At 40.3% G+C, this 13,925-nt stretch overlaps 1 protein-coding gene across 15 annotated transcripts in view; it reads left to right on the top strand.

Annotated features, from left to right (window-relative positions):
• The window catches only part of PFKFB2 (6-phosphofructo-2-kinase/fructose-2,6-biphosphatase 2), a 38,370-nt gene extending 24,617 nt beyond the window's left edge, over positions 1 to 13,753 (top strand). For 8 of the 15 annotated variants that reach the window (XM_083508965.1, XM_083508973.1, XM_083508974.1 and 5 more), the window contains one exon: positions 1,105 to 6,658. In XM_083508965.1, coding sequence (XP_083365091.1) covers positions 1,105 to 1,131 — 27 coding nt within the window. In that variant the 3' untranslated portion in view covers positions 1,132 to 6,658. Of the gene's footprint in view, positions 1 to 1,104; positions 6,659 to 8,412 lie in introns of those variants that run through there. The other 7 variants (XM_083508976.1, XM_083508967.1, XM_083508966.1 and 4 more) reach the window with 2 other exon arrangements.
• Positions 13,754 to 13,925: the final 172 nt, after the last annotated feature.

Below are 13,925 nucleotides of genomic sequence, written 5' to 3'. Positions count from 1 at the left end.
TGAGAGGGTAAGGCTGAGAGCTGCTGGTCACATTCCAGTACCAGGAATAGTGGGAAGAAGTTCAGAATAGTGGAAGCAAGCTACCACGTTGCAGAAATTGCCAAGTGTGACTTGGTAGCTGTAGATTCTTAGAACCTGTGCACTATTTAGAGAGTATCTGTTAAGTAATATGATTCACACTCTCTGGTCATATGAACTAATACAATTCTACCAGGAGTGAGTACAGGAATGAATACAGGAACATCAGACCATTGGTCCATCAAGCTGATAGACCAGTTTTCCACACTGACTGGCAGCAGCTGTCCAGGTTCAGATGGGAGACTTTCCAAGCCCTACCTGAAGATGCAAGGGATTGGACCAGAGACCTTCATCAAGATGCTGCACCACCGAGTTATAGCCCTTCACGCAGGAGTAAATATAATGAGGAGGTGTAGGTTATGATAATGAATTAATGAGAGAATGAGAGATAACAGAAGAGTGAATAAATATAAGTGGAAGAAATAAGAAAGGAAATTAAGAACACAGGAGAAGTTCAGAGATAGGTAGGAAGTCACAGAGTCTCCTATACCCCTGTATCTGACTTATACCCATGTATGAGCTCTGTCACACTCAATGAGACTTATTTGTGAGCAGACAAGCATAGGACTGTGTTGTAAATGTGAGTCATAAGCCATATGAGGAGACAGACTTTCTGTCATAGAATGTTGCATGAAAGAATTCATCTGTTAACAGTTTGTGAACATTCTGTGACATCACATTGCTGCAGCCAATTGCTATTGGACATGCTTAACAAATCATCTAGCAATTGTGAATTGGTTATTGCATATTTGCTCTCTCTCACACACACTTTGTAAAGAATCCTCTGTCTTTTCTTGGTAAGGAAGGTAGTCAGATCAGATCTGATTCTGCTCTTGCAGTGCTTGTGTGCATTCCTCCTGAAATGTCATGCCTTAACAGTGCCAGCTAGATGTGTCTAGCACACCTAGACATTGTCAGTTGTCCCTGAGAAGCAGAATACAAAGAGTTGGAAAATACTATGCTGTCTCTTTCTCACATTATAATGTGAGAGGATATGTCAATGGCATGTTATTTCCCTCTCTACAGGGAGAAATCAGACGCAATCATCTGTGAGCCCCTGGTCTCGCTACCACCAAGTGAGATTGTCCCATGAAGGAGGCATTTGCTGCAAACCTGCACAGAATGGCCAGTCTCTTAAATTTCCTTCCCCTTCTATTGCTCTGCAACTATGCTGGTCTGCATTCCCCTTTGCAGCATTACTAAATGTAACTGTGGCAAGTCTCTCTTTGATATCTTAGCTTTTTCCATTTTGTGTGTGGACCTCACCTGTATTAATATTTGTAAATCTGTGGTTATTTTTGTAACATTCCCCAATAGTTGTGATCGTCCTGTACAATTGTGTGTGTGTGGAAGAGAGAGAGGGAGGTTGTGTATTTCTGTTTGTGGTATTTTTGCTTTGTGGAGTTAGATTTCTGCCCTGCATGTGATGGTGATTGTGACAGCTGCCTTGCAACACATGTGGGAGTCGCTTTTCCTTGCCATTCATGGAATGCATTTTTTCCTAGAAACCACAATCCATTTGTGGTCCCTAGCTGCTTTATGGGAGTGATTTAATAATAGAGATTTTTTTTTGTTAACTATTTGCTGCATATTAGGAAATAGATGCAGGGATATGTGATTCAGGGTCTGGAATGCACTTTCGATACTTGGCACTGTTCCCGTACTTTGCCTTAATGGGAACACTCCCAAAGAAAGATTATTTGCCTGCACAATGTGCTTTATTGTTTGCTGAAAATGTTTCAGTTTTGTCCCTGGCTGTCCTGGAAACCTTTTCATAGGTTCCCATACCCTAGTGCTTGCATTTTCCCATAATTGCAATCTTGTTGGTGTATGTTTTGTAAAATGATAATAGTAATAATAATCTTGGTAAATGCTACATTTGTGAACTTTCAATAATCCACCCCCTGATAAACTTGATTCACTTTGCTGGAGGGAAAGAGAAGGCAACAGGGTGGGTCTCCTTGGTTCAAGGATTGTGAAATGCAGCCAGGTTTTGATGAATGACTGAATATTTTAAATTGGAAATTTGTTCCATTATTTTTAAACGGCTTGATTAGTAAAGGAATAAGAGGGTGGGGCAGTGATGAGGAAAAATGAGAGCATGAGACTTCTGCCCAGACCAGCCACATAAAGTAAGGATGGGCAAGCTGTAGTTCATCAGATGTTACTGGATTTCAGCTTCTATAACCCCTGGTCCTGCTGGCTCTGAGACTGATGGCAGTTGGAGTGGGGGGGAAACCCACAGGTTTTGTTTGCCTCCAGACTGTCAGTATTTTGCAGGAGGGCTTCAAGCTCATACTAAAGTTAGGTTTGCACAATTAAAGTGGATTAAAGTTGCCCTGGTGCAACAAATCTACTTAAAAGCAACAACCAACCCCACAGACTTTCTGTGGTTAGAATAATGACAGTGGATGTATCCTGGTTTCTGCTTCCTGATACACATTCAAGATGCGTAGACGTGCTTTCATCCACTGTACCTGCTTTTTACAGTTTTAAGCACTTGGAAAAAGACAAAACCACTAAGAGAGTGATGAAACTCTCCTAGAACAAAAGAATTAGTGGACTGCATACTTGAATGATGGTCACTTTCAGAGTAAACCCTCAGAATAAATTATATTCTCCAAATACACAAGCCTATAATTACATAGTAGACATCTAAAACATACAATTCCTGTTATGGTAGATCTACACAAAGCCCTTTAGAGCCTTGGGACAGCCCTAAGAGGCAAAGGTACAATTGCCATATTTCAAAAAGTGGCACAAAATTGTTGAAATCTCATAACAAAAAAAGTTAACATTTTCTTTAAAAACTAAACTTCCAATATGCATACAGATTTTCCAAGCCATTTCTGCATTTTCTGTCCAAACACAGTTTCAAACAGCCAAATCATGGCTGTGTCAGGGAAATTCCGGACATATGGCAACCGCAGGCATAGGTGAGGAGTTTGATATCTTACATTTTGATGTATACTGTTAACTTTAAAACCACCACCCTTTAAGGAATTCCCCAGTAAAGGTACTAGACTGTATCTTGATGGTTTTTGCAGGGAAATCTCCACGAACTGCCACCTTACAGTTTACCCAGTCACGCATATGGACATGCTTAGTATGGAACCCATTACCATACTTATTATTAGTTGTTTTTATTAAATTTGTTAGTTGCTTTATCTTGCCCAAGGCAACCCAAAGCAACTTATAAACAAACAGACAATAAACACCACATAGATATATTAATACAAAGAGTGATGGGAATACATTAAAAACATTTGTAAAAGGCCACAGATGGTAAAAGGCCAATAGCCTAGTTATAGAGAAACAGTTTTGCTTCTCACCAAAAGTTAAATAATGATGGCACCAGGCAAGCCTCCCTGGGGAGAGCATTCCACAAATGGGGAGCCACTGCAGAAAAGGCTCGTTCTCATGTTGCCACCCTCTGGGCCACTTGTGGAGGGGGTACATGAAGGAAGAGCTCAGGTAATGAGTGCAGGGTTCAGGTCAGTCCATACGGGGAAATGTGGTCCTTGAGGTATTGCTGTCCTGAGTCATTTAAGGCTTTATAAGTCCAAACTGGGATGCGGGTGGCGCTGTGGGTTAAACCACAGAGCCTAGGACTTGCCGATCAGAAGGTTGGCGGTTCGAATCCCCTCGACCGGCTGAGCTCCCGTTGCTCAGTCCCTGCTCCTGCCAACCTAGCAGTTCGAAAGCACGTCAAAGTGCAAGTAGATAAATAGATACCGCTCTGGCGGGAAGGTAAACAGCATTTCTTTGCACTGCTCTGGTTCACCAGAAGCAGCTTAGTCATGCTGGCCACATGACCCGGAAGCTGTACGCCGGCTCCCTCGGCCAATAAAGCGAGATGAGCGCCGCAACCCCAGAGTCGGCCACGACTGGACCTAATGGTGCGGAGTCCCTTTACCTTTAAGTCCATACTAGCACTTTGAATTGGGTAGCTGGATGTAATGCTATCATCACAGCATGCTTAATTCCAAATTAATTAAGCCCTGTATAACATATCTAGGTTTTGCTTTCAGAGGCAAAAATGCATTAGCCTGCTCATCTTAGGCTAATGAACACATAAAGGAAGTAAAAGAGAGTGGGGAGCACATACTCTTTGGGAATCTGAGCCAAGATACCCACACTTGCACAATTTTTTAGCCCTAGTGCTATACATTCAATTGCTGTTGTCTGTAGCTGAGTGGCCGTAAATTATTCTTTTTACTGGTAGCTCATCATACAAAGCCAGTTTTCATGTAGACGTTACAAATGGAAAGGTAACTAGTTGCTAGTACTGAAACACCATGTTCAAAATGGACTGGTAGGGGGTTTGTGAATGGCATTCTATCGTCATGTAAGACAAAGCTGTAGCAAAACCAATATAAGCGTGCATTGTGATTTTTCTGGTTTTTCCTGAGCAGTTATCTCAACACTAATGCAAGCTTAGCAGGCATAGAAGTAGTTTGTGCACAGACACACAAAAGATACCCAGACTACTGTTTCAACTAACTCCCAACTTTGAGAGATGACCTCAAAAAGTGATCATGTAGTTTAGCTTCTTATCTAGGACTTTATTCTGTATTACCCTTACAGAGCAACCCCAACCCTGGGTCATCCAGGCCTGGGGGCATTCAGAGTGTCAGAGCCACTACTGCATTCAAAGCCACATCAGCTCCTACCAGTCAGGAAAGGGGAGAGACCAACTTTTTTTTTAAAAGGAGCACCACCAGCACAAGCCAGCACCTTTGGCGGGCACAGTGAGGTCTTATGTGGTGGCAGAGCCTCCCCACCAGAGCCTGATGGAGGGACACCTCTGACATCCTAATCGCCTATAGTTCTATGGATCAGGGGTTAGAATTGCTCCCTTAATCTAGAAGTTCATATGCTAGACTTCAGCAGTTTTAGTCTGCAACATATGACCCAAGATTAATTCTTTTAAAAATCCTATGTGATACTTTGTTGTGGTAAGGACGCATAAATGTGCAGGCAACCGGAGGAGCACTCACAGCCACTTTGCTCTTCCCCAGTCTTTTGAATGCGGCTCATGGCTAAAGCACATGGTTAGTGGGATGCGAGCTTAACCTCTAGAAAATCAGGGCTGCAGAAGATAGTAGAGACAATTTTATGACTAGGCTGGTTAAGCTGGGTTCTCCATCAATCTGCACACCCAAGTCAAAACACATTAGACTTCAATTCGTTCATTTCAGCAAATTCATTTCCTAGCATGTTTGGACATTAGGAGTAAGTTTGATTGATTTATTCTTCATTTGATAATTTGTGGTCAGCATTTTCAGAGATGAATCACCGTCCTGTGTTTCTTAGAACAAATGAATGTGTTTCAAGTTAGAGGGCAATGTGCCTTGTTTTCCTTGGCTCTCTAACGGTGAACTTGAAATAATAGTGAAATCATAATAAATATTATGTGTTTATTTATATGTACACTGTAAGCAATTTGACTTTTACCAAAGCTGCAATAATGCACAAGCTTAAATAATGATCTCCTGTATGTGTAAATATGAATGTTTTGCATATGGTCAAAGGTAACTTTATAAAGATGGCATCAGAGCACTGTGGAGGTCTCTCTCAGCACGTGTGCACACGCACACCCACACACACGTGTAATTCATTTTGCCCATCTGTTTCTTTTATAAACCTCAAAAATTTCCAAGTGCCAGAACAAGGATGTTATCATATACAAGATGACTTTTTGCTGCAACAACTTTGTTATACATTCAGTAGAAGTTTTTTTAATTGTATAATTGAAGGCTAATGCATATAGAACTGTTTTGCTGTGCAGTTTATGGTTTTGACACATGTCAATAGGCAGGAGCAACTGGATAATCAAGGATGCATTGCTTATGCTGGCTCAGATGCAGGAGGCTCCATTATTACTGTATTGCCCCATCATTCTAGATTATCGACTAAGCAGGGACATACAAATGAGACCATTATTACACTCCATGGGAATCCAAATACTTATGCTGTTAATTGTGGCTTAAATTAAGACCAAGGCCTAGAACCACTATTAAGTTGCATTGCCCAGGAAACAACTCAAATTGAGAGATGCACCATGGCTTTATGTGGTGGTGCATTTGTAACTATAGCCATATTTATGTTCATGTTGATGTCATGTGAATGAAAGCACTCAGGTAGATAATGATATTTTTCATCCTATATAATTGTAAGTTAAAATACTGCACAGTGTTTCATTTCTCTACATAATAGTTTCATTTAGGCAAAAATTTACCGCCCAATTACCTATGACAAATTTATTGGATCTTATATCTCTATCATGTCTGCTCTGTATGCATATCTTCTTGGTTTATTTCATTTAATTTGCAGGTGTGTATATGTGCAATTATGCCTTGTGAATGTATACTTCTAAAAAGCATCAAACTGCCAGTTGTTAACTTTCTGTGCAGAAATAAGTAGAAGTCATAAAACCAGCAGGTTTTTTTCCGTAAAGGTTGGCAGTTTTAGACTGGAAGCCTGAATATCAATATTGTAATGAGACATCTTAAATAATTGTATTAGCAATTGTGAACTTTCTTGTGGACCAGGTAAATAAAATTTCACCCACTGCAAACCACCATGCTGCAATGCTTTTCTTTCTCATTACTTTGTGCTGGCACTCTTTTCAAAATCAGTAACAATTTGTAAAGCTGGAGGCAAAAATGCACTTTCTCAATTGTGTAGAGCTCAGGCAGATGTAAAGGGTAAGTGGTTGCTTTGCACATCGCGGCTGGAATCCAAACATTCACATCCATGTGCAGGTGGAAAGCACTTCTATGGGGAAGGACCAGCCAGTGGTGGGGCTCCAGACTTTAGAAGAGCTTCTTGGGAGAGCATTGTAAGGGAGAACTTGAAATCACCATGCTTTATGGAAGGTTGACCTTTGGGTCCCACTCTACATCTTATACATACCTGTATAAATGTGACAGATATGTTTGCAGACATTGCACAATCATCAGAGAGCTATGACTAGCCACAGCCACTTTCAGTATTCAGACTGAAACCTAGCATCTCTTAACCCTGGACAGGTCTTTGAGCATTTAAAAGAGGTGTATGAAAGGCAAATATATATATATATATATTCTTATGTGAACCATACCCTAAAGCAGCCTTCCCCTAGCTTAGTGTCTTCCAGATGTTTTGCGCCACAATTCCCACTAGTCCCAGCACAGGATTGGAGAAGGCTGCCCTAGAAATAAAAGTTCTTTTTGGTGTCAAGGCCCGAAATACAAAATAAGGTTTAAGGAACTCTTGAATCAAGCATTGTTTGTTTTTATTCCTGTGTTCGTTTCATCAATGTCCATTTTAAAAAAATGTGCCAGTGACAGGTCGCTTAAGCTCAACTTTGTGAGTATTTGCAAGTATTTGCATTTAATAATCATATATGACCAACTATGAATACATGAAATACATGTTATAAAGAACGAATTTGCAGATGAAGTTATTGGACACATCCACAAAAGTTGTCTTTGAGCAAGTTTTACTCAAAAGTAAATCCATCTGAGTTGAGTGGGGATCTCTCATAAATGTGTTGTGGACTGCGGCTTTAATTGGTTTGAATGCACTTCAAAATGCAAAATTAACAAATGTGATGAGCAATGCAAAATTTTTTTTGAGCATGTGTGGAATTCATTGCAGTCAGACTTGTTATACTTATTTGAATTCCATATGAACCCTGATTAAAATTATTATATGGAAAGATAATAACACAGGATATAGCTGTGACAAGGACAGACAGTGGACTTCCCTGATTATGTAATAGTCAAAGAGAAGAAAACTGTAGAATTCATTTGCAATATTTCTGCAGATCAGTGTGTTTCAAGCCAGATTGATGATTGCAAATGGATTTGTGTGCCTTTTTAAATAATAGATCTGTTGTTTTTTAAAACATCATAGTTTGGAAAATGACAAGTTAAAGTTTTTTTAATGTACAATACCAATTAGCCATTTTTGGGAGGAAATAAAGGCATGTGTTACAAGTTAAAGATGGCTGAGTTAGGCTAGAGTAGCATAACAAACATGCCTACAGATGCTGAGAGAAGGGGTGGTGCTATGAACTTGGCAGCTAGATGAGTATATTGAATGAGGATTTGAAGGTGGAGGTGCCATGAAGACTTAATCATTCTAGAAGTAGAGCACAATTTTGTACTGTTTGTGAAACATTACTTTAATTCCAGTGATCTTATGTGGTCCAACATCATGCATTTAACTGAATGATCTTACAGTTAATTAAAAAGTGATCAGCAATATTGAGAATGGCAATGTGGAATTCCTTTAGGATCTAAATGTTCATAGTTTTGACTTTTGCATTTGGTTTCTCCTTTCCAGAGAACAGCTGGCATAGCACTGTAGAAGCATTCCGCTTGTGTGATGGGAAATCGTCACGGAGGCCTCAGAAAATAAGCCACCTGGGACTGCAACCCCTTGCACTTGATCAACATCCTGAGTGTTAAATGTAGCTGTTGTCTCAGGAAACTAAAGCATGGTGGACTAGCTAGTTTTCTGGACCAATTACAAGTTCTCTTAATATCTCTAAAAATGGTAGTGCTGAAAATTTGCTTTGTGAAAAATATCATGCTACTCAACATCTAAATCAGGCATAGGCAAACTTGGCCCTCCAGATGTTTTGGGACTACAGCTCCCATCATTCCTAGCTAACAGGACCAGTGGTCAAGGGTGATGGGAATTGTAGTCCCAAAACATCTGGAGGGCCGAGTTATGTCTAATCTAAATACTAGAGCGGGTGCAGGGAACCTTTGGCTTTCCAGATGTTGCTGAACTCCCATCATCCTGATCATTGGCCATGCTTACTAGGGGCTAAGGGGAGTTGTAGTTCAGGAATGTCTGGAGAGTCAGATACTCACCATACCTGCTCTAGAGCAAACTCATTTTGAACCTCTCAAGCTCTGGTGATGCACTTTTAGATCTTCGAGAAATCATGTATCTTTAAGGCATATTTGCCATTCAAATTTAAATCACTTTCAAATCTATTTAAATCACCCAGTTCCTGACAAGGTAGCTCTGGGAAATGTAGTTCATGATGGTCACTATGAGCACAGGATGTTGGACAAGGTGGGCCTTTGGCCTGATCCGGGAAGCTGTTCTTATGTGTTATGTTTCTTGTCTGCTATCATCACAACCACAACCTGTGTTTTGTCTGCCCAATCTAAATTGCATTTTTAATACTTAGGAAGATTCTTCCTTGTAGAAGAGATCCTGAGAGGAGTCTTCTGCCTACATATGAAGCATGAAGACATGATGAATTTTCTTAAATATGTGACATTGAAACACTGACAGTACTGCCACAAAGCCCTAGCAAAATCTAGTTGTTTTTCTCATTTGGTTCTGTGGGAACTCTGAAATGTTTCTGGAGCTTTTTTTCATAGACATTCAATCTTGGGGAGATATGATATCTTAGCTTTTCAGTGCCCATTCCAAAAATAGACACAGCTTAATGAAATTGCTAGCATTAAGGTTTCCAAGAGCAAAGGCAAGATTCATTTGACTATGCAAGATCCATTTTCATGGCTTGGATTAATAGAAATTAACAGACTCTAGAATGACACCTTCTTGCTAACCATCCTGAAACACCCGTCTTTCACTGTTGGTAGACATACTACTAAAGATGGGTCATTTGCTTGAGAAAGTCAGGCGATTCTTATTAAATACTTATAATTTATTTTAATGTATAACCATTTGAAAATATGCTGTGGGTACACTAATTTCACAGTGTTTCAGGTTTACCTATGGGAAATATTAGTTATATCCAATGGCGTCCATCAATGTTGATGAAATGCTCTTCGATCTAATGGAGGTTTCCATCAAGAGAATGGGGAGGAAGGTGATATTTTTTGCCGTTTCTCCTTCTCTCCTGCAATCCCAACGCTATTCCAAGGAGTCCCCCAACCTTCTGTAGCAGATTTTGAGGGTCAGATCCAAGAAAATATTTAATGCAACTCACTGTTGAACTGGAACTTACTTCCACAGGAGGCAGGGATGCCTACCAACTTGGATGGCTTTAGAAGAGGATTGGGCAAATTCATGGGGAGGGGATCAACGACTACTAGGCACAATGGCATTTTCCATCTGCACTGTCAGATGCAGTATGCCTCTAAATGTCAGCTGCTGGAAATGGCGAGTGAGCAGATTGCTGTTCTGCTTGTGTTCTGCCTACCTTCAGCCATCTGCTTGGCCACTGTGAGAACAGGACACTGGAGTAGATGGGCTAGTGGCCTGATGCAGCAGGCTTTTCTTAAGTCATGGCATAGCTACAGAATGGCCAGGGAGGAGCAAAGTCAGTGGCCACCATCTCTCTCAGAGCCCACACCTTCATACCCAGGCATAGTTTGGCATAGCGTAATTTGCAGGGCAGGGCATTGTAGGTTCAGAAGTTCATTCAGGCATTATTGTGTGTCTTTTTTTCTGAATCCTGAACAGAATGGAGAGAAATCTATATGGAGTGAGTTTGAGCTTTCCAAACTGTGTGTCGCGACACATTAGTGTGCCAGTGTGTCGCGCTTCTCTCGGGGCTGGAAAGGGGTTAGTTTAATCTCCGGTTTGCCAGCAAATTACTGTGTCCCAAAATGATGCATGTCTAAAAAGTGTGTCACCAACATGAAAAGTTTGGAAAGCTCTGTGTTACATAATGGATTAATAGCATATTTTTTATTTCTGCTGATTGAGCCCACTAAAAAGGGTTTAGTGTAATCATTCCTATTATTAATATTATTAATTTATTTATGCTCTGCCTTTTTTCCTGGCGGGTCTCAAGGTGGCTTACAGATAAAAATAAGAATTGCTTTCCTATTCTTATCCTTGTTTACTCAGAAGTACCCTATTCAATAGGAGTTATTCCCAGGTAGGTATGCATAGGATTGCAGAGTTACTGTTACTCTTGATGTTTATAAAGAAAATATATAGGGGACAGTCTCACAAAATTAAGCAATTTCCATAGAATATATTTAAGCATACCATAACCACATTCCAATGTGATGCTACCAAAGTACACAGTCCTGCTTACAATTAGGATAAATATGTTGCCATAGAATTAATATACTACCTATTGTCTCTATGCAAAATATACTGCTGTATCTTTTGCACAGTTTTATGAGAGGATGTTTTTGATAATGACTCTCTGCTTGCATCAATGCCAGGACATATGAATGTGACTGCTTATTAATGAGCAGTTTGATCTTCATTGACTAAAATCACTGCTGTAATATAATAATCTTCTTAATGCTGGGGGTTGTTTCTGCCACAAACAGCCTGTCTTGACCAAGATGCTTTCTGGTCAGGGATGTCTGAAATTTCCTTTTGTATATCTAAAACTAGTGTTGTGAGTAATGTGCTGTTGCCTTAGATTCAGAATGCAAATACGGTATGTGTTTTAAAAGCACAGACATTAGTAGGTAATCATTCAAGTGCAATCCTATGCTGATTTTGGTTCATTACAATGGTACCCATGCTCAGTGCCTCAATAATAAAACAAATCATTATGACATCTGATAATCATTCAGTAGATACATACTGCAGACCCTCCAAGTCTCCATATTTTCCAGGGACAGTTCCAGATTTACAGAGGCCGTCCCGGTTTCTGATTTGATCCCGGAATGTCCCGCTTTCCCTTAGAACATCCCTATTTTTATTGGAGAAATGTTGGAGGGTATGGAGTTATGTGACCCCCGAGACAAGCAGATAAGTAACTCTGCAAGCTTTAGAAGACATCTGAAGGCAGCCCTGTATAGGGAGGTTTGTTAATGTTTTATTATGTTTTTATATATGTTGGAAGCCACCCAGCATGGCTGGGGCAACCCGGTCAGGTGTGGGGGGTATAAACAATAAAATTATTATTATCATGGAATAGGGTGTCCCTGTTTTAATTGGAGAAATATTGGAGGGTATGATACTGTCACCCTATTGCATGACTTACCAAAGCTGTTGTTGTCTTTGTGCCCTTAACTGTACAACTAGGCTGTAGTCTAGTACACATGCTCACGAAAACATCCCATTTTATCTTAAACAGTAGCTTCTAAGATAGGTTGGATAATGAGCATGGCTCAGTCAGAGAACTTGGCACTACCCCAGGCTTCTTGATTGATTCACTTTTCCAGATAGAGAAGGTTCTTTTCTGTCAGAAGAGACCAGTTGACTGAGCACATGGAAAGCTTAACTCTTCCAGTGCAGGAATAGATCCTTCCTTTCAGGGAGGAGCCCAGTTATCATCTAGTAGAGTCTCTGGTTATCTAGCCCCTCTGGCCAGCTTTAAAGTGGGCCTACTACTACTATAATACTACTACTATTTATAATAATAATAAATTTAATATTTATACCCCGTCTATCTGGCTGGGTTTCCCCGGCCACTCTGGGCATCTCCCAACAGAATATTAAAAAACCGATAAAACATCAAACATTAAAAACTCCCCTAAACAGAACTGCCTTCAGATGTCTTCTAAATGTCAGGTAGTTGTTTATTTCCTTGACATCTGATGGGAGGGCATTCCACAGAACAGGCGCCACTACCAAGAAGGCCCTCTGCCTGGTTCCCTGTAACCTCACTTTTTGCAGTGAGGGAACCGCCAGAAGGCCCTCGGCGCTGGACCTCAGTGTCTGGGCTGAACGATGGGGGTGGAGATGCTCCTTCAGGTATACTGGGCCGAGGCCGTTTAGGACTTTAAAGATCAGCACCACCGCTTTGAATTGTGCTTAGAAACGTACTGGGAGCCAATATCAGAGCAGTGTGCCCTGACACAGAGCAGGGGTTTTGTTTCACAGCAGCCTATAGCAGATGTAACAATATACTGTAGCTTTATATGTGAGAATTCAATTCAATGGGGCTTATTGCCTTCAGCTTGGACTGTTTTAATGCCACTGAGTAGGCAATGCAATCCAAATTCAGGTTTGTAACTGAAACGTTCAGTTTCATCTTCAGACAGATCACCATTGGCTACAACAGAATATAAGGCATTCGGTCACACAAATACACACTGGAATGAATGTAACAGTTTGAGTGTTAGGAGTTTGCCACACAGCATTCCATAGATTGCACACCAAATATTATACAATATACTAGTTCCAAACAGACATGAAAGCACAGGTGTTGGAGCTGTAGTATATGGGAATGATAAAGAATAGAAAGTAATGGCCCAAAGTAAGTGAGGAGTTGGTTATACATACCAGTTTTGCCCATATTAGATTAGTAGCTAAATGTGACTTATCTTCTCTTTTTATTACCCAAAGCTCTGCACATAGCAATAATTTTAAAAATGAAATCTGATAGATCTATATGCTTTATCAAAGAGTAATTATTGCACTGTTATGCACTTTAGTAAGTAAATAGAAGCATGCCTTGTCCTTGCATGTTCCTATTAGTAGAACATAGATATGTTTTGTTTTTTAAATACATCTTCAGTTAAGCAGGTCAGAATTAGTTCAGACCCTGAAAAAAAGGACATGCATGAGTGTGTGAAATAGGCTAAACTGGTAGGTTTAAGTGAAGAACTGGCAAACAACACATTTGCCTTCAAATTCTATATTTGAGGGGGAAATGCCTAGAATTTCTTTCATGTTGCTGTCCAGGTTAAATAGTACAATGCTGGAATGTCATGTTCCAAGGTATTTGCACAATGTTTTTTGATTTGTGAAGTATAATAAAAGCATTCCACTAATGTAACCTTGTTTCTCCCTCTTACTTTCCTGCAATTGTTCATCAAACTGATCTGTTAGAAGGATTCAACAGCTGCTGCTTTGTTTGCCTTCCATGCCACGCTTCTCCAAACTTGCTCAAATGGAAACACAGGTAGTGGCAGGAGTTGTGAAGCACTGCTTAAATGCTGACAGCAGCT

Source organism: Podarcis liolepis (genome assembly GCF_965112155.1).
Source record: "Podarcis liolepis genome assembly, chromosome: 6".
Classification (NCBI taxonomy): Eukaryota; Metazoa; Chordata; class Lepidosauria; order Squamata; family Lacertidae; genus Podarcis; species Podarcis liolepis.
Note: the sequence above shows the minus strand (reverse complement) of the source record. Positions and strands in the feature narration are given on the sequence as shown.